Here is a 22146-nt window from a genome sequence, read left to right on the forward strand (position 1 = left end):
AAATCACTCGCAAACCATAAAAAAAGACTACTATAGTTTATATAAACAAGCTGCTGTGTAGCCATGGGGCAGCCATTCAAGCACAGGATACACAGTAGATAACAGATAAGTACTACTATAGTTTATATAAACAAGCTGCTGTGTAGCCATGGGGACAGCCATTCAAGCACAGGATACACAGTAGATAACAGATAAGTACTACTATAGTTTATATAAACAAGCACAGGATACACAGTAGATAACAGATAAGTACTACTATAGTTTATATAAACAAGCTGCTGTGTAGCCATGGGACAGCCATTCAAGCACAGGATACACAGTAGATAACAGATAAGTACTACTATAGTTTATATAAACAAGCACAGGATACACAGTAGATAACAGATAAGTACTACTATAGTTTATATAAACAAGCTGCTGTGTAGCCATGGGGGCAGCCATTCAAGCACAGGATACACAGTAGATAACAGATAAGTACTACTATAGTTTATATAAACAAGCTGCTGTGTAGCCATGGGACAGCCATTCAAGCACAGGATACACAGTAGATAACAGATAAGTACTACTATAGTTTATATAAACAACCTGCTGTGTAGCCATGGGGGCAGCCATTCAAGCACAGGATACACAGTAGATGACAGATAAGTACTACTATAGTTTATATAAACAAGCTGCTGTGTAGCCATGGGGGCAGCCATTCAAGCACAGGATACACAGTAGATAACAGATAAGTACTACTATAGTTTATATAAACAAGCTGCTGTGTAGCCATGGGGGCAGCCATTCAAGCACAGGATACACAGTAGATAATACACAGTAGATAACAGATAAGTACTACTATAGTTTATATAAACAAGCTGCTGTGTAGCCATGGGGGCAGCCATTCAAGCACAGGATACACAGTAGATAACAGATAAGTACTACTATAGTTCATATAAACAAGCTGCTGTGTAGCCATGGGGGCAGCCATTCAAGCACAGGATACACAGTAGATAACAGATAAGTACTACTATAGTTTATATAAACAAGCTGCTGTGTAGCCATGGGGGCAGCCATTCAAGCACAGGATACACAGTAGATAACAGATAAGTACTACTATAGTTTATATAAACAAGCTGCTGTGTAGCCATGGGGGCAGCCATTCAAGCACAGGATACACAGTAGATAACAGATAAGTACTACTATAGTTTATATAAACAAGCTGCTGTGTAGCCATGGGGGCAGCCATTCAAGCACAGGATACACAGTAGATAACAGATAAGTACTACTATAGTTTATATAAACAAGCTGCTGTGTAGCCATGGGGGCAGCCCATAAAAATGCAGGCGTCATGTCGGGTGCGACAGAAATAAGGTAAGTAATAGCATTGTCGGATGGTGTCGCAGCGTTGACCCGACGCGACACGACTGTCAGATGCTGCACGCTGTGAAATTTACATTACTTATCTTATTTCTGTCGCATCCAAAGTGAATGCTGCGTTTTTACAATTGCGATTGAGTTTTTGAATCGGTTTTCATAATTTATTTTTTTTTAGTTTTAAAGTTACTTTTACTTACTTTTTCCTCTGACTCTTTGCAGCTTTAATAAGGGCGTCACTGACCCCCTCTAAAAAGCAAATGCTCCGTTGATCCGACGCGACACAACTGTTGGATGCAGGCACTGCACAACGCGTCTGCATCCGACAGTCGTGTTGCGTCGGATCAACGCTGCAACCTCATCCGACATTTCTATCTCTTACCTTATTTCTGTTGCATGCGACTTGTCACAGGCGTTTTTGTCGCAGCGGGCTGAAAACGTCCATGTAGTCCTACAAATGTATTGTTAATGCTAATTTTTATTACTCATCTTTCTATTCAAGCCACTCTTATTCATATTCCAGTATCTTATTCAAATCAATTCATGGTTGCTAGGGTAATTTGGACCCTAGCTACCAAATTGCTTAAAATGCAAACTGGAGCTTCTGAATTAAAAGTAAAATAAGTCAAAAACCTTAAATAATAAAACATGAAAACCATATACATGTAATTTGTACCTGCAATGTTTCTATCACTCCCATTATATCCTGCACCTCTAACTTGTTGCCTGCATTTCGTGAAGTTCAGCCCTTTATCTTATATGTGAAATGTCGCAAGGCCATTTTTACCATGAGTTATTATATATAGTTATTATATATACATGTTATAGTGATCATTTCATTTATCCTTAGCTGATGTATTTGGTTGCAGTATCCTATGGAAATGGATTTGCTTTGTTTATTCAGCCAGTATCGTGCTGTCAATCATGTTCGTACAAGACATAATAGTTTTAGGTATAGTAAATCTTTGGCTCATCAGAGATAAATTGCTTGCTAATTGCAGCAAACTATTTGTCCATCTGCTATCAGCCCTAATTGGATCATGTTGCCCTCTCGTTTCAGGGAAAGTAAGCTAATCCAAGTCCTGCTGACAGAGCCAAACAGCTACAAATGTGAGTGTGAAACAGTCAGAAAGATGCGCCGGTTTTTACATTGTATTGTTTTAATCATCTGACTTTGGGTAAATGCTTCTATTCTAAATATTTATAAAAAATATTTGGTATTGGGCAAGGCTTATTTCCAGCAATTTGGATTATTCCAGTCTGTGTTGTGTATAAAGATTTTTACCAGATTTTGATGAAACTTGTTCTCTGACCCAGGCCTGCAGAAACACGTTATTACATGTGAAACGCTAAAGATTTATTTTTCTGCAAAAATGAGAGATAATATAAAGTCCCATGTTTCACTGACTGTATTAGGGCTCTTACACACGGGCGGTTTTTCCTGCGCTCGCCTGCGTTTCGCTTTCTTCCGTTCAGGCGCAGGAGTAGACGCACTCAATTATTGTCAAAGGGGCTGTACTGACACAGACGCATGTAAGCGCCAAACGCAGGTGGGACGTAGCATGTTGCATTTCACCTACGTTCTGCGCATACATACCCCCTTCACAATAATTAAGTGTGTCTACTCCTGCGCTCCCCTGCGGCTGAACGGAAGGAAGCGCAATGCAGGGGAGCGCAGGTAAAACCGCCCACGTGTAAGAGCCCTTATTTTGATGTAGTTATTACAAAGAGTCACCATAAACTTCATGGAGACCCAATTTTGGGTCCCAGCTTGTAGGTTAAAAATCTCAGCATTAAAGGAAGAGATCAGTGTAAAAAATAAAACTGGGTGAATAGATAGGCTGTGCGAAAGAAAAATATTTGTAATATAATAAGCCAAAAATGTAATTTATAAAGGCTGGAGTTTACTTTTTACACTAAATAGTTCCTTTAAAAAGAAGTAGACTGATGTCACCCAGTAATTTGGGAAGATGGCGATTTATGACAATTGGCAGAGTGGCTCTTGCAGGTTTATTAAAAACTTTCTTTCTTTAAGGTTTCCAAATATTCTCTAATATCCACCCTGCAGACTGAACAGATTGCTGTCATATACATATATTGTTTTGTTCTTTCAGGCTGATGGCATTATTATCTGTGCCACAGGAAGGAAAGAGCAACCTCTTTACTTCCTTATCTGCTGATGCACCATGTACTCGCTAACAATAACACATCAGCAATCATATCTCAACAAGTGTGATAGAATGACAAGATGATCAGTCAAAATAGCCCCCAAGTCTGACATTCATTTACAGATTGCTGGGCAACTATAGGGATTCATCCAAATCCCAGCACTTTTGGCAAGATTTGGATTCAGCTAAATCCTAAGAGCTCATAAATAAGAGCATTTGTTGCATGTATATACCTGCATGGTTGATTCTATGTTATTGTGCCTGTTCATTTAATTGTGTCTTCAGGTGTTCAAGCTCCTAGTTGGCAATGTCCAGAAGTTGAACGATCAGTCATGGCTGCCACCAAACTCGCGCTGCAATTTTTAAGTGTTGGACAGCCGGAGTGGGGCCATGCCGCTTGGTTCATTCTCTGCAGTTTCTCCTTTAAATACCATGTGTTTAAAGGAGAAGGAAAGCTATGGAGGCATTTTATTGCCAATAGATTAGCTGCAATAGTGCAAGCTAGAATGCAATATTTATTCTGTAGAATCTTTTACCATACCTGAGTAAAAAGCTCTAGAAACTCTCTGTTTGTTTATAATAGGAGCTGCAGTATTAATGTGCTGTGACATCACTTCCTGCCTGAGTCTCTCCCTGCTCTGGGCTCAGATTACAGTAGAGAAGGAAGGGGTGGGGTGGAAGAGGAGCAAACTGAGCATGCTCTTGCCCAGGGCAATGAGGTTTAAGCTGAAGGCAGGAAGTCATATACAGAAGCCCATGAGTACACAATAGAAGGAAAGAAATGCTGTGTTTCTTTTGACAGGGGACTCAGAGCAACATTACTTTGGGGGTTTACTTGTATATTTAGATGGACCTTTCTGATAAGGCTTACTTAGTTTTAACCTTTCCTTCTCCTTTAAGGATAAGAAGGTAAGGCGGTCCCAGCACAGTTGACCTTAGAGCGGGTTAATAAATTTCAGGAGCAAATAATAGATGTGGGTATCTGTTTTAAGAAAGGCTAGCAACTAACTGTCTTTTGTGGAGGATTGGCTATTTGGTTAATGGCATTTCAGAACTTGCGATAGGTTGTTTTGGGGCCAAAAAATATCCCAAATGAAATGCTGAAAAACGTGTTTTTCATTCATATAGGTGATAGAAGGCAAAGGGGTATCAGGCTTTTATACAGACTGTGTTATTTTGTTGTTTTCATTTTGATATTGTGAAAATTCCATTAAAAAAAACACTGTATTTAGTTTTGGCTACTATTCAGCAAACTTATCAAAATGGGAGTCCTTATGCCGTGAGAAGTTTCCTACCTGTGCAAACGACTCTACATCATGGTAATCTCTGCTGTCGCACAAGCTTTTCACTGAGCGAGCCATTGTGTGTGATGTGTGCTTGTTTTCCTTGGCTTATGCAGCAATGTGCATATTAACTCACACTTGGAATGACTGGCTTTGGGACGCTCTGTAAGCAGAAGCACAGTTACAGTCATATGAAAAGGTTTGGGAACCCCTGGAAGCCTGCATAATAATTTACTACACTTTCAACAAAAAAGATAGCACTATGTCTTTCATTTCCTAGGAACATCCGAGTAATGCGGTGTTTTCTGAGCAAAGATTTTTAGTGAAGCAATATTCAGTTGTATGAAATTAAATCAAATGTGCAAAACTGGCTGTGCAAAAATTTGAATACCTGTGTAATTTTGCTAATTTGAATGCATGTTACTGCTCAATACTGATTACTGGCAACACCAAATTGGTTGTATTAGCTTTGTGTTTGGTATGTGTCCAATCATGAGAAAATGTACATTATTTAAGGTGGCCAATTGCAAGTTGTGCTTCTGTTTGACTCTAATCTGAAGAGTGACAGCATCGGATCCTCAAAGCAACTCTCAAAAGGCTGTGTGGCTAGTTCAGGGGCTACTGGGGCCCTTGTTAAAGTAGAGGGTCGGATGAATTCAACCCAATATGAACAAATTCTTCAGGATAATGTTCAAGCATCAGTCACAAAGTTGAAGTTCCGCTGCAGGGGTTGGATATTCCAACAAGACAATGACCCTAAACTCACTTGGAAATCTACAAAGACATTTATGCAGAGAGACAAGTACAATATTCTGGAGTCCCCCGACTTGAATATCATGGAAAATCTATGGGATGAGTTGAAGCAGACTGTCCATGCTCGGCAGCCATCAAATTTAACTGAACTAGAGAGATTTTGTATGGACCAATGGTCAAAAATAGCCACATCCAGAATCCAGACACTCATCAAAGGCTATAGGAGGCGTCTAGAGGCTGTTACATTTGTAACTAAGTATTGATATAATATCTCTGTTGGGGTGCCCAAATTTATGCACCTGTCTAATTTTGTTATGATGCATATTGTATATTTTCTGTTAATCCAATAAACTTTGTCACTGTTGAAATACTACTGTTTCCATAAGGCAAGTTATATATTAAAAAGAAGTTGCTACTTTGAAAGCTCAGCCAATGATAAACAAAACTCCAAAGAATTAAGAGGGGTTCCCACAGTTCCTGACAATTCCCCTTCATCCATGTCACGTTTCTATATTCCCTGATTGTCCCCATTCATAATTCACAACACACATGTACCATGTGCTCTGTTTCTGGTATGTTATTGGTATGTTTAGTTTATAAGCTTTTTTCAGTGGTCTCTTAAAAAAATTAATAAACTCAACAGTGAAATGAATGAAAATTATCTTTATTAAAATTCTTTTTATCAAACATAATTTAAAATAATTTTTCACGAAACAGAAGTAAGGAACACTTGTGTGACAATTCACATATTAACAGATTTTGACAACTTCAGCTTTTTACATGCCATTACTTAAATAAACTTGATTCTGTTTAAGCATCAATAAATATTTCATCTGGTCCAGTTCAAGTATCGTTTATTAGTCACAACCTTGAAAAAAAACATAACAAGGGCAAAATATCCCTGAATGTGGTTCAACGGTAATAAAATAAAGAAGCGAGCCCTTTTCCAACAAACTGGCCCAATAAAACAAATCTTTTATTTGTTTGTTTCTGAATTTATTGATTCATAAATCAGTACATATTTGTAACATGATCTGGCAGAAAGAAACTTCCCAATATATCTGGAAACTGTTGCCTCCCTTATTGCCTCCTTTATGTCATACTGTAAATTTGAACCTTTTTCAGTTGTTGAGTCAGAATTTCGATACCAAATTTGCATTGAAATCATTATAATGGTTTCCAAACGAGCTATTGTATTTTGCTGTGCTATTTCACTGTGCTAAAGGGGTTTCTGTGCACTCACTCTAAACTGAATAGCAATCCATTTTTTATAGATGGTTACAGACGAGTAAGTCATCTGTCATGTTCTGTTGCTTTTCCAAGAAATGGTTTATCAGCAACGTAGCAGCAAACAGGGTTGAGGTAGTCTCCAGTGGGACTCCTAATATCCAGGGGATGCCCACAAGGGAGTGCTTCACTGCTTTTTGTAGAGGTATGGGATCCGTTATCCAGAAAGCGCCAAATTATGGAAAGGCCGTCTCCCATAGACTCCATTTTACCAAATTTTTAAAAATGATTTCTGTTTTCTGTGTAATAATAAAACAGTCGCTTGTACTTGATCCCAACTAAGATATAATTAATCTTTATTGGAAGCAAAACCAGCCTATTGACTTTATTTCATGTTTATATGATTTTCTAGTAGACTTAAGGTACGAAGATCCAGATGATGAAAAGATCCTTTATCCGGAATACCCCAGGTCCTGAGCATTCTGGATATCAGGTCCCATACCTGTAGTTGTTTACAACTACACAACTCAGGTGAAGAATGAGCCTATGAGTAAGTGCCCTATCATGCACGAAACGCATTAGGTTTTATGTCCTAATACATTTTCTACTTTTTTAAATAATAACTAGCTCTTGATTATTGGAGATGCTCACAATCTTCTTTTTGGATTTAGTGTCTTGGATTTTGCACCTTGGGACTGAGGTGAACTGTGAGTGAATCTCCTTGCTATTTACTTAACCGTGATATTTTTTGGTATTTAGAGTGGTACCACTTACATTATATATTTTTTCTTGTGGCAGCACACACTCCCATTTTTCTCATGAAGAAAGAACCTGCCTGCTTTATATATATGAGATGGGCCAGGTTATTTTTTTTTACCCTGGGTGTGAAACTATATGCAGTATTTGATGTATATTGACTTTGCCTCTATAAAAGCGACATTTTCACACTGCCATTGTGACTCAATAAATGTTTTAGCCATTGTCCATAGGGGTTTGTAGGCAAATATTGTTTGATTGGCTGAACTGTCACTCCTATAAAGCACGTGAGAACCAGGACAATGGATCTATACTCACTGTCTAACTGTAACCAGATCCAATGCAGTTTTCAAATGACATTACTGTACACAGACCATTAGAAAATAAATGATTGCGTGAGAATGCGGCCAGTGGTACAGGTATTTAGTTCTCTTCAGCTCCAAATGGATTATGCAGCTTTAAAAACCAAAAGGGATATGCAAAATCACAGGGAACTATTGCCTTATAGTTAATCGAAAAAAATCAGATCAAGTTCTATTAATATTCTAATTGCAATATCGCTGTAATAAATAACAGCTAACTGGCCAAACAATATCCTTAGAACTATTATTTAGTGACTGTCACTCTGATTATATTTGGCTTTGCACATAAAGAACCCTCAAATTTTGCTGGAAGTATTGGGGGCTGAACGAAAAGAACCTTTTTAAACATGTTTTTATGTCTTTTTGTGTCGATATTGCCCTTTTCTAGATATACTAGGTGATCAGCTTATAATTCTGATGTGCACCTTCCAAATCTAATACAGGTATAGGATCCATTATCTGGAAACCAGAAAGCTCTGAATTACGGAAAGGCTGTCTCCCATAAACTCCATTATAATCAAATAATTCATATTTTTTTAAATTTATTTCCTTTTTCTGTGTAGTAATATAACAGTAGCTTGTACTTGATCCCAACTAAGATATAATTAATCTTTATTGGAGGCAAAAACAAACCTACTGGATTTAATTAATGTTTATATTTTTCTAGTAGACTTAAGGTATGAAGATCCAAATTACACAAAGATTCTTAATCCGGAAAACCCCAGGTCCCGAGCATTCTGGATAACAGGTCCTATACCTGTACAAATAACACATTATTGAGAGGAAGGACGCTTTAAAGGCACAGTTCACCTTTATATTAGTCTTTTATTATTAGACAGTCCTATTCTGATTTTGCAATTGGTCTTTTTGTGGTTTTTAAATGATTTATAAGTAACATTTTAGCCACTCAGAGCAATAGGTTTTATAGCTGCCCCTGTCAGTGGAGAACTGAAAAAAGACAGAAGAGGAAGCCAAATATTTAAAAAACTATAAATAGATACCAATAGAAAAGTTGCTTAGAACAAGCCATTCTATAACATACTAAAAGTGAATTAAACCCAATTTAAAAGCAAAAGGCTCAATATATTCCTGATTACAATAAGATGTATTTCAGCCAGATAACATGATGTATGTTGTACAGTTCTGGGGCAGGCAATGTGTACGTCACTTTATATGTCCTGCTCTGTTTCTCACAGTACTGTACAGTTTTCTCCCATAAAAGTTCAAAGATAAACAGTATTTCTCTGCTTGAATAGTATTTGTGCACATGATTTCTAGATCACATTGTACCTTGTACTGTAGGACCATGCTTTAGAGTAATACTTTTAATCTTCTAAATTACTATCTGAACTGGGCAATTGTAGATTAGATTTAAAGCGTACCTGAGATTTTCTGCAACAGAAGATTAGCAAACATGGACAGTGCAAACAGGACCAACTCATAGCTGAAAAGGGAGTGAGCTATAAAGCAACTAACAAATATTTATCATACTTTAAGGGGAATTCATTTTTAGATTGTTGCAGAAGTTCCTTGTGTTTTAGAAATTATTTGCCTTTCTGTTTTGTCTCTCTTTGACCTGCAGTTTTAAAATGCTTTCTGGTTGCGAGACAAAATGACCCCTGGAAGCAGAAACTTATTTTTATCAGGCCCTGTCTTTCACATCACGTCTGGTTGCTCACCTAGCTAATCCTGGCAACCACATGCCTATTTAAATACAGGCGTGATGAGAGCCATTATCTGTAAACCTGTAGAGCTCTGACACATGGCAATGGTTTCTGATTTAAATAGTAATTTCTGACGGATTTGCTTTTTTCTCTATAATAAAACACAGTACTTTGCACTAATGTATGAATGTTTTCAGTAGCCTTAAGGTATTATTTAGAAACTCCAGGGCCAGAACATTCCAGATAATAAGTCTCAAGAAATAAAATCCAACTGCACATTATCCTAGTATGTAATTGCTTATTTTAAAGGAGAAGGAAAGCCTTAAGTAAGCTTTATCGGAAAGGTCTATATGAATACACTAGTAAACCCTCAAAGTAATGTCCTCTATCAAAAGAAACAGCACATTTCATTCCTTCTATTGTGTACTCATGGGCTTCTGTATCAGACTTCCTGTTTTCAGCTTCAACCTCCAGGGCTTGGGCTTGAGCATGCTCAGTTTGCTCCTCTCTCCCTCCCTCCCCTCCCTGCTGTAACACATGAGTGAACAGGGAGAGACTCAGACAGGAAATTATGTCACACCAAGCTAATATGGCAGCTGCTTTCCTAAACAAACAGAGACAGTGTGTAGAGCTGTTTACTCAGGTATTAAAAAGCATTCTAAAGAACAAAAATGGCGTTCTAGCTTGCACTGTTGTGGCTAATCTATTGGCAATAAACTGCCTTGGTAGCTTTCCTTCTCCTTTAAGGTGAGCTTTTCCTTTAACCGTTCTAAATTGTATGAATAAATACTAAAACACATAACTAATAAAACACACACAAACTGTAAACTGTTTATATTATAATGAGATCTGTGTTATGCATATATATATATTCTTTGATATTTTTGGCATCACATGCCTTTACTATTACTTGAACACAGGGTATACTAGTTTCGTGACTTTTAACACATGTTCCTAATTGTGAACGCTATTTTAGTGAGGTTCCAGCAGGGGGCATTCATGCTTCTGATGAAGTGACTTAGCGTCACGAAACGCGTTGAGCCTGTTTTCCCTTTTCCCCTGCCCGCTACTTTTTAACTTATTCAATAAAGATGGATCGTTTTTAAACATTTCGGTTCGCACGTGTTTATACTATTTGGAGGTGTCCGCAACCATATCTTATTGGATTGTTGTCTGCCGCGGCCAGAGCGGATCTAGCGGTTACACCTGCCACGCGGCCCGCTGAGGTGCGCTCACGTATCCAGTGTTGGATCGCTCTCCTTCAATCCTCACAAACTGTAAAGCCTTACTTGTGTGTGTGTGCAGAACAAACATATATACTATATTTTACATATATATTAATACAAAAGCCTTTCATCAGTGGGTGATATGGTTCTGCTATTACCCCTATTATTACCCCCATTCCCTCTGCCCACAACTTAGATTTACCTTTGGTAACGTGAGTGTGTTAGTATGCACTCATTTTATAGACCTTTTACCTTTTCTTGTACTGGGTGTGGGTCTATAATATTTAGTCATTTTGAGAAATCTATCTATAAATATAATCACTCACTGATACAAACACTTATATATACCTAATATGTCCGCTATAACATCTGCTACTAACTTTACATCACTTTAAGTGCACTTCCACGCACTAGTTACTAGTAATTATACAACTTACCCTGATTACTTACAGTGCACTCAAAAATATCCCTGAGAATTCAGACTTTATAAACAAGAAGTGGACCCCTTGTGGTCCCCCAGATTTTGTTTAACTATCTATATCTCTCGACTCTGGGGGTTGTAGTTCAACCACACATGGGAGCCACAAGTTGCCCATCTCAGTAATATATATAGTTGTTTCTTTTTAAGGCAGCAGTTGTGAAAGTTTATGATAATGGCCCATAGAAGCTGTAGATGCAACTACACTGTGAGAAATCATCTCTTTTGCCAGATATAGGGGCCTCTTTATACTTAGAGTATTCCTATATCTTTAGCTACAGGCAGGGGTTGCAGCAAATACTGATTTAATGGGAAACTTGACTTGCATTATCAAATTGCTGAGCCAGACTCAGAGGAAAGAGTCCATCATCTGACAGTATATATGGAGGGTGACAGGCATCAATGGGAAAGGGGGCTGTCATGGCATTTATGGGGCATTCATAACATACACTGAAATAAATCCCTGTGCTCCACAAAGTAATTCACAGAATCCTAAATGTGTCTTCCATCTGCTTATTGTCACCGGCCCAACATGTGTAACTATAGAGGAAGCAGACCCCGCTACAATTTCACAAAATATTGGTAAAACAAGTCAACCTCTTATATTTTGGGAGCCTGAAAAATAATTTGCTGTTGGGCTGGTTACAGCACTGTTTGTAACTTTCATATTCACCAGGCAGATAAACATTTTTATTGTGTATAATGTCTTGCTGCTTTAGCCTATGCACTGTGGCATGTACCTATTAGACTGGGGTAACACTCTGGTTGTACCCCCATAACACACACCTCTGTATACACCCCATCTGGCTCAGTTACAGACATCTTGTCCTCCTCTCTCCCAAACTCTTTTCCTTCTTTAAAACTATGTCAGTAAATGTTGGGTCAACTATTGTCCATGTATCTGTCCATGTTTCTCCTTTAAGGTCTGTTCTTCTCAAACTGTGTGACAATTCCAACATCTCCTTGGTAAATCATATTCTCCGTCTCATTCTTTCCCGAGCACCCTTCTGCCAGTCTGGACAAGTAATTCTGCAAGTTAAAATAATAATACGAATTGAGAAGACCAGAAAATGTTGTTGTCCAGAGCCCAGCGAATTCTGATGGTGGCCCTGCAGATACAACCCCCTGACGCCAAGTGAATTTAGCAATGAGGCTGAATTGAAAAGAGTCGCTGTCGTCTATAATTGACTGTTTCACTGAAGCTCTTCACTTATCCAACCTTCTCCATAACAGCGCGGAGCAAAGAGCCATTAAATAATGACAAGTGCAACAGCTGGTATCTCACATCTATTCATGGTATGAAGCCTTAATAATGTCAAGCACTTAAACTTTCTCAGTGAAAGCATCTGTCCTCGGCCTTCAGTCTCACTAGTAGTCGGCTTATGGATCTAATGAGAAACAACATTTTATAAGGAGGGATATTAGCACTCTCCTAGTAGTGCAGCAGATGCGGGGCCTCTGGGACAAGAGAAAGCTTTTTCCATTGATATCTTTCAGCCTTGCAGAGCCAGTACCCCGCTTGCTTTAATCTGAACCACAAGCAAGAAGGTTTAACAACAACAACCCAATCAATGCCAGCTCCTGGGAACACTTTACAATAAGATTTCATGGAAGTCTCATCCCATGAGCCTCTTGCCAATGGCAGATAACAAGATTTACCAGACTTTACTAGACTATGTGCCGCTATTATTCCCCTGTGTCTATCGGTCATGCTTAGCAAGTCATCAGCGGGAAGTTGGGGGTTCAGCAAGGTGTCATTAGATATAGCACATATCTGCATGTATCTGTATTACAAAACGCTGTATTTTACTGTCGCAACCCAGCAGTCAAGTTGCCCGTTTATGGACAAATACGGTAAATCTTTCCAACAAGTCAAAGTGCAATCAGTTGGCACAAGGGATCTCCTGATTGTCAGCACTGGCACACATACAATACAACAGAACCTTGATTTAAGGAATGACTGAATAAATTGCAAGGCCTACCTTTAGGTTTCTGTAGTGCACACGGCTGCGACAATGTGATGTCTTTGCTGTTTCCTCGCTGCTGTAGAAGAGGCCACAGAGTTTGCAGAAAAAGCCAGTTCTTGGCACCACAAATTCCACACCTGCAACAGGGGCAGTGTTAAGAAATAGAAGTAATGAAACACAACAAAGTAACATGCATGTACCTGAGCCTATATGAAGAGTGTTTCATTTTGGATTCTATTTGTTTACTCCTGATTAGAACAGTAGACCCACAAGACACATAGCAGGGTCATTCATCTGATAACAATATAAGCATGGCAAAAATATGGCAGTGAGGGGTTCAGGGGAATGGCATTTATAATGATCAGCAGAAAACAACCACTATTTATGTGTGCGTATAAATATTAAAAAGTTTGTTATTCTGTGACAACTGAATCCCCCCCTTAAAGGGATACTGTCATGGGAAAAAAATATTTTCAAAACACATCAGTTAAGTTTAATGCTGCTCCAGCAGAATTCTGCACTGAAATCCATTTCTCAAATAAGCAAATATTTTGAAATCTGACATATTGTCAGTTTCCCAGCTGCCCCCAGTCATGTGACTTGTGCTCTGATAAACTTCAGTCACTCTTTACTGCTGTACTGCAAGTTGGAGTGATATCACCCCTCCCTTTCCCCCCAGCAGCTTAACAACAGAGCAATGGGAAGGTAACCAGATAACAGCTCCCTAACACAAGATAACAGCTGCCTGGTAGATCTAAGAACAGCACTCAATAGTAAAATCCAGGTCCCACTGAGACACATTCAGTTACATTGAGTAGGAGAAACAACAGGCTGCCAGAAAGCAGTTCCATCCTAAAGTGCTGGCTCTTTCTGAAATCACATGACCAGGCAAAATGAGCTGAGATGCACCTACACACCAATATTACAACTAAATACACTTGCTGCTTCAGGAATGACATTTTATATTGTACAGTGAATTGTTTGCAGTGTAAACTGTAATTTATTAATAAAATCAACATCCTAAAAATCATTACAGAATCCCTTTAATGTACCAGAATCTATTCGGGACATAATTGTTTTTAATTGCCATAATATTGCCTTTTTAGAATTTCTCGATGCTTAGTATTCAGTCATTCTTCACGGAATAAAAACCGACCAAAGAGCAATATTTTTCTGACCTGTCTCTAGTAGATAGCGCTGTTCCAGCCTTGGAAATCTACCAACAGCAATTTAAGTGCTTAGAGCACAGAGAGATAAAGTGACTTGTCTAAGCTCTCAAGCATTTGGCATCTATACAGCATCTGTCTCCCATACCTCAGACATGAGTGTCTTGGCCAGGAACGAGGGCAGAAGTACATAATAGCTTGCCCAGGTAAACAATAAGATGGCTTGTGAATGGGTCGTTTAGAGAGTCATGGCTGGATCTAGGTACAGGTGACTGTTTTGCAACAACACAGATATACAGAAATGCATAGAAATATAATCTGTATATATGTATATACAGTATGGTTTGCAAAATCCCTAAAGGCTTGCAATGTGTGACATTCATAATCAGTTTTATGAGGTTTTGCATTATTAGCCTTTTCTGTTCTGTTGTTTGACTGATACGGTAAATAACCATGGCAACTAGAGAGCACATTTTTAATATATATTGTATGTTGTCTATCTAATCAGGGCCTCTACTACATCTTTCAATCTGCTATTCAAGCTACTGTCTGGTTCTTGGGGTCACTGTGACCTTAGAAATTAAATAACAGGTTAAACGCTAAATACTAATACCTTATTTGCACTCTTTTCAATCTAAGTTAGTAAGGGGGGGGGACCACGATATGACTGACACAGATTGCAATTGCACATAATAATGATCAGACCACAACTGACACGTCATTATAACATTATTATCCAAGTCAGCCTGGTGCATTGCACTTGCATTAAAACTCACCAAATAAAAATAAATCACAAGATATTTACTTGTCCATTAACTATAGTTGAAGCATTTTGATGGCAGAGCAATGAACATGTCAGTAGTTACCAGTGACACAAGCCATATTATATGTCCCTATGAGCCACAAGCCACATTATATGCCCCTATGAGCCACAAGCCACATTATATGCCCCTATGAGCCACAAGCCACATTATATGCCCCTATGAGCCCATTTGAACTCACCTAGAGGTATACTGAGCTCGCTGAACACATCTTCTGGTTCCCATAAAGGCGACGACTGTCTTTCCTTTGATTCACTTTCCTCGATTTTGGCAGGTTTTGGTACAGAATGACCTGAGAAATAATTTTTACAAATTTTGAGTTTTCTGATCCTATGTGCGAATACATCTCAATTCCAACATTTCAAAACAAAATTCAAGGATATTGATGATCAATCTTAGCTACAGCCCTAATTACCAGGTTAGGGCCTGACCCTTGAACCTAAACACTGGCCCTTTCAAAACCCACTTGTTGCGACTCTCCCAGCAAATTCTCCACTGTTGCTAATACACATATAAACCATAAATCACTTGTATTAGGAGGCCCATTTTTTTCACATTGTGTGTCCTGCTGCAGCCCTGTTAAACACACATCTATAAATATATAGGCAGCTATCCTTCACTTAACATGTACAGTCCCCTTTAAGAATTACACAACAGTGACACTGCCTTGCCTGTATAGCAGAACCTATAAATACCACAAACTATAGCCATATGCTGCTGCTTTCTCTGATAAATACCCGACACCAGCTATGGAAACAGTTAGGAAACCAACCATAGCACCAGGATCATGTGACCTTTCAAGGACTAGCAAAACACAAAAAAACAACTCTTTGGAGCCAAAATAAGTTATCCTTTTATACTACGTGTAAAAATGTTTTTCTTTGATGCAGAAATCCTGTCTTTTATTGTGCTAAAATAAAATGTCATGGCTGTATATATCTTTTATCAGTGGCCTAAACACTCCACATAGTGTATTGTGTTCACTGGACCTTTACTGTTGCCATACACTCAGTGGTGGAACTAGTGGAGGAGCAGGGTCCCGCCGGTGGTTCGCTGCCTACGTATTCCGCAAGAAGATCGCCTCCCGAAGGGGATGGGGGGCACAGCCCGCACCAGGGCTCGACGCCACTCATTTACGTTACTGCATACACTGCAAGATTCGTTCATTTGGCTATGTCAACAAACAAGCAAATTATTCCCCTGACAGGCCCACCTTGGCCCAACCTCATTACAATGAAGGGGATATGAAAAGTTGTTGGGAGGACTGCATCAATGAGTTGACTAAGCTTTCCCAATCGAGATCTAGCCAGATATCACTTGGGGAGATAAGTTGCTGAATCAATCTATAGAACCCGAAACGACATGTGAAATCTGCCTGTGTAAAGCCACCTTTATTAATCCTGTGCTTTCAATGCTGCTTAGTGATTTAGATGATGTGAGAGATACATAAGTTGCTAAATCAAGGGATGTGGCACAAACAATCCCAAACTTTGCACCATCGCAAAATTCCAACACTTTGTCTGGGGATTCATGCCTTTACTGCTTGGCTTTGAAAAATGTGCTGTCTTTGCAAATATTTCAGCTGAAAGCCTATAAACATGATAAGTCTTAACTGTATTATGCAGGTTATTTATTAATAATGATATAACTGGCTGTATAAACCATCAACCTATTTGCTCATAAACGTACCCAAGTCTCTGCTAATGCCTACACCGGCTCACAATATAACGCATGGTCATCAGTGCAAGATGTTATAAAAAGGCTGAAATATGAACAATGTAAGATATTTTTTGCCAATTCTGTTTCACCATTGAAACAGATGCCAACATTTTTATCAACCATTCTTTCTATGAAATTCACCTGTTTATTTCTTATTGGAGACTGATTTCACAGTCTGATAACTATATTTAATTTTCTAACAATATTAACAGAACACTTTTCAATTCTCAGTGTTGTAAAAAAGCAAATCTAGCAACATTAGCTTCACACATCTCATTTTAAATTATTATCTAATGCATAGAGATATGGTGTCATATAAAAGAGAATCACAGAGACCCGTCCAAAACAGGATAAGAATCTCTGTATTAGCAGCTTATGACTCCCCCATTTCATTCATTGTTATTGTGTCAGGCAGCTCTCTAGTACTAGGAAGACATGTAACAATTTGTCAAAGTTCAAAGATATATTTCTATTACCAGAAACACTCTCTCTCTTTTCAGAGCTTTCTTCTTGCCTCATGTTATCATTAGCACCCGCTTGAGAGTCCATCCTCGTACACGTGTCCATGCTTTTATCCAGATTGTTGTCCTCTTTAGAGGAAGAGCTTTGGAGGTTTGTTGAATTATTTAGACTACTAGAGCTCTCTGTTAGACTTTCCTTCTCATGGAGGCTTCTTGCAGTTCCGTGTTGCTCCAGTTCCTCAGAATTCTGTTCAGGATTAAGGCTTACATCTGGAATATCTGGCCCATAGCAGCTACTTTGAGGACTGACACATTCTCTTATTGAGGTACAGCTCATGGCTATAGAGGCTTCATGAGGAGATGAACAAGCACTTTTAGTTAGCCGGCTACAACTGCATTCCAAATCTATAGAGCAGATACCATGAGAGCACATCTGAATGCAGCTGCCATTGTCCTTAGGGAGCACAGGAACAATTTCTTCCAGATCTGTGATATCAGGTTCTATGATTGAATCTTCTTCACCTACTTCATCTACGGTCACAAGCTCCTCCATGTTTGTTGGGTACCAAGGTTCACCTTCCACCTCACTGCCACTTTCCCACTCTTCCTCCTGTTAAAATTATACAAAAAAGCTTAGAATGAGCACAGATTTTAATTTCCAATCATAAATGCATATTAATTAAACGTTAAAGAATGTAAGGCCTCCTATTAAGGATACTATTATCGTAAGAAGCAAAAATGTAACTACAACATTTTTCCCATTGTCGTCATGTCTTACAATCTAATGTTACTAAATGCAGCACCCTAAAAACATCAGTAATGCCATGATAGCTTCTGTCCTTGCTTACCAGACTGTTTGCCTGCCCACATAGATATTAATACCGTCTGCATCGGACCATTAGCTCATAATTAGAAGGATAAAAACCTGGAGATATTCCCAGAACATTTTCTTTAACGTGAATATTCATTAAACACAACTGGGTCTCTTGAGCTTTATAACTGAAATGCATTATAAAATCATCTTTAACCATCCCCACAATATCATGTGCATCACAATCTCAAATATATCACACTTGTAAGCCTTAGCCAAGAGAAAATATGCAAAGTGATGTATATGGACAATCAGTGAGCCTAAAAATGCCCTAAAGTAAAGTTACAAGGGAAGGTCAGAGGAGGGCAATTCCCTTAGACAACAGCTATACAAGCCAATGTCATCTATATACTGTATCACATTCGACTGCTGCAGATGAAATAACATAGGGTGGAACAGAAGTCAACGGGATTATTTTCATCAATGGATATAGATCTTTTTTTAGGTCCCAACTGTTAATACCTACCTTAATTACTAGCAGATCAACACTGCAAATTGTTGATTTATTATTAGATTAAAGAGCATGTCAGTGGCTCAGCTAAAGCAGAATGGCATTAAAGGGTAAAATAAGAGGGACACTAATTCTGGCCTTGTAGTGTTTACTTTTTTCTCCTTGTTCTCCAGTCAGTGTCTAATCAATTCTGCAGGGACCACAGCCATTACAACTAATAAGTATGTGATACACCACAGCAGCTTTCAGGGCAAACATATTTCTGCCTTCAGCTGACACTCAGAGGTGCCTTTCATAAATACTATATTCATGCTGTTTGGTGGAGTTCTTGCAAAATTCATATGGTCAGATGGTCCAATAATATTCATTCCAAGTAAAAAATATCGAAGGTCTGCACAGAAAAATGTGCAAACTTGCATAAATGCCATACATACAGCGCTTGTGCCAGTTTCTTGCTGCCACTGATGTATCTATCAGGGGCGCAACTACAGAGGAAGCAGACCCTGCGGCTGCAGGGGGCCCAGGAGGTATAGGGGGCCCCATTAGGCTCAAATTCATGTACAATTTCAATACATTTTGTTAAAACAGGACAACCTCTGGATATGTTTGGGGCCCTAAAATTAATTTGCTGTGGGGCCCAGTAACATCTAGTTATGCCACTGGTACCTGTTGCACCTATTAAACTGGCTGAAGCGCTGAGATGCAAAATCAATCAAAGTGCAGACCTTTTTTGCACCTGAAGTTTGTGAAAGTGTAATCCCATGCCCATGCTACACATCATCCATAATGATATGGTTGCAACTTGAGCAGTTGGCAAACAGATGCCAAGCTTGTGAAATATTTTAGCATATTTTGCCTCTGGTTCAAGTAAGTGAATATTCAGTGTGGTTCTCACAGCGTGACTGAGCTGTTGCAGTGGGAAGATAATGGATGATAGCAGGGGGCATTCTCCTTGTTGGGTTTGATGGTCACATAGGGGTATTAGTGAGCTGTCCAGATGCTTTGAGACTTGTTTGCATTTCCAGGTATTCTACAAAGAAACACCTATTGTTCAAATGCAAGTCTCTACGGTTTCTAAAACACAGAAAAGGCAACCTATTGGCTGTTAGCTTCTGGCAAGACCACAGTTTCACCACAACGTACTGTCTCCAGTTACTGATTATCCCCTGAATCATTTTCCAGGATGAAATCAAGAAGAGTAACGCATGGGGCCAAATAAATTTGCCAGTGGCTCCTACAGTAGATGCCTTTCAGAATCCTGTGTTCTGCGTCCTTCCAGCTCTTCTGTGGTTGGGAGACCAGATCCATCCTACTGCTAGATGAGAGATGTACACAACTATAGCAGCTGGGATTTTCATTGCAAGACCTTTGGACAAGCTCCAGGAAACATCTCTGTTACACACCATAGACAGATGTCCCAATCCTTTCACAGATTTTATGCCAGGCACTTCATTGGGAAATAATCTCTTTGCATCTCTCTCTTGCCAAGAGTCATTGATGCCCCATAAAGGCAATGGCTAAATCTTCAGCTGCATTCTCAACCTGCTGCGGCTTGCACAGGAGCAGTCAAAGTATTCAGTGTCCTGTTCCAAAGCTTACAGTTTGCCACCTTGATCACCACTACTCCAGAACAGAAACTTCATCCTTAGTCAGTCATGCAGGGCAGTATCCATAGCTTCTGAATAGTCTTAATTCTGCCCAATTAGGAGACACAAGCTTTTATCCCAGGAAAGCTGTTCAATAGCACCCGTTCATTCCTTAGCAGCTCTTACAACAGTAAAACCAAAAGACCAATTCTCCTTCAATTACCAGAGCTTTGCAAAGGCAACCTGTTGAGTGTGTCTTTTATTTCCCAACAAAAGCAGTGCATGAAAATGAATCCATGCAATGATCCATGCAGCAGGAGCATGTTATGTGTGCCCTGATATAAACAAGCCAGCTGGCAACTTCAATTACTAGTTGTCTGCTCTACATGACGGCCAGCTGCCTTAGAATGACTTACACTACTCGGACAATTATCAGGACACATACCGTAAATATAAGGCATAAATATTCAACTGCACTAAAAGCATTTCCTTTAATTATGGACATTGTAAGTGGACTTTTGCAAGGAGATTCCCAAACACTACTGTTCTACTGTCATCTATACATTATGGCCCATAGAAACTGTCATCTATACATCATGGCCCATAGAAACTGTCATCTATACATCATGGCCCATAGAAACTGTCATCTATACATCATGGCCCATAGAAACTGTCATCTATACATCATGGCACATAGAAACTGTCATCTATACATCATGGCCCATAGAAACTGTCATCTATACATCATGGTCCATATAAACCAATATATGACCTAGTTTCTCATGTTTAGATATTCTTTTCGGTTAACAAGACTGACGCTGCACTATATGCCAAATACTCTAGTTAGTTATGTGATTTCCTACTTCATATTTGTTCTGGGTACAATGAAAAATGTGATTACAGACAAAAATGAAGTGCCTCAGTTTTACGTTTTGTTTAATAGCAGCTTGCGGTTCCTCCGATGTCTCTGCATGTTTGGGTGATACAGAATTATGGTCCATTGTTTCTTCTTTATGTTCAGCCTGAAAGAAACACACATATATAAACTATAATAAGTCAACTGAATAAAAGCATGTGCATAGCTGCCAAACTCAAGCCCAAACTGTAGACAAAAGATTAAAGGGATTCTGTTATGATTTCATGATGTTGTTTTTATTTCTAAATAACACTGTACTGCAAATAATTCACTGTACAATATAAAATGTCATTCCTGAAGCAGCAAGTGTATTTAGTTGTAATATTGGTGTGTAGGTGCATCTCAGGTCATTTTGCCTGGTCATGTGATTTCAGAAAGAGCCAGTACCTTAGGATGGAACTGCTTTCTGGCAGCCTGTTGTTTCTCCTACTCAATGTAACTGAATGTGTCTCAGTGGGACCTGGATTTTACTTTTGAGTGTTGTTCTTAGATCTACCAGGCAGCTGTTATCTTGTGTTAGAGAGCTGCTATCTGGTTACCTTCCCATTGTTCTGTTGTTAGGCTGCTGGGGGAGATATCCCTCCAACTTGCAGTACAGCAGTAAAGAGTGACTGAAGTTTATCAGAGCACAATTCACATGACTGGGGGCAGCTGGGAAACTGACAATATGTCTAGCCCCATGTCAGATTTCAAAATTAAATTAAAAGAAAATCTGTTTGCTCTTTTGAGAAATGGATTTCAGTGCAGAACTCTGCTGGAGCAGCCCCACCTACCTTCTTCCTCTTGCTGCCACTGGGGACCAGGGTGGGAGGTCAGATACAAAGTGTTCCCATGGGAAACAGGTCAGGGCCGATCAGATTTTTTTATGCCTCTAATTTATCTGTACTATGACACAAAGCAACATTTTTGGTGACC

At 39.0% G+C, this 22146-nt stretch overlaps 1 protein-coding gene across 3 annotated transcripts in view; it reads right to left on the reverse strand.

The window, feature by feature from the left end:
• Positions 1-10388: 10388 nt before the first annotated feature.
• rbm20.S (RNA binding motif protein 20 S homeolog) overlaps positions 10389-22146 on the reverse strand; it is a 76120-nt gene continuing 64362 nt past the window's right edge. For all 3 annotated transcript variants that reach the window (XM_018227218.2, XM_041570760.1, XM_041570761.1), the window contains exons 10-14: positions 21245-21337; positions 17423-18017; positions 15409-15519; positions 13256-13377; positions 10389-12302 (exon numbers count right to left, since the gene is read on the reverse strand). In XM_018227218.2, the coding sequence (XP_018082707.1) occupies positions 12192-12302; positions 13256-13377; positions 15409-15519; positions 17423-18017; positions 21245-21337 (1032 nt within the window). In that variant the 3' untranslated portion in view covers positions 10389-12191. The remainder of the gene's footprint in view (positions 12303-13255; positions 13378-15408; positions 15520-17422; positions 18018-21244; positions 21338-22146) is intronic.

The sequence above is a fragment of the Xenopus laevis genome, chromosome 7S (genome assembly GCF_017654675.1).
Source record: "Xenopus laevis strain J_2021 chromosome 7S, Xenopus_laevis_v10.1, whole genome shotgun sequence".
NCBI lineage: Eukaryota > Metazoa > Chordata > Amphibia > Anura > Pipidae > Xenopus > Xenopus laevis.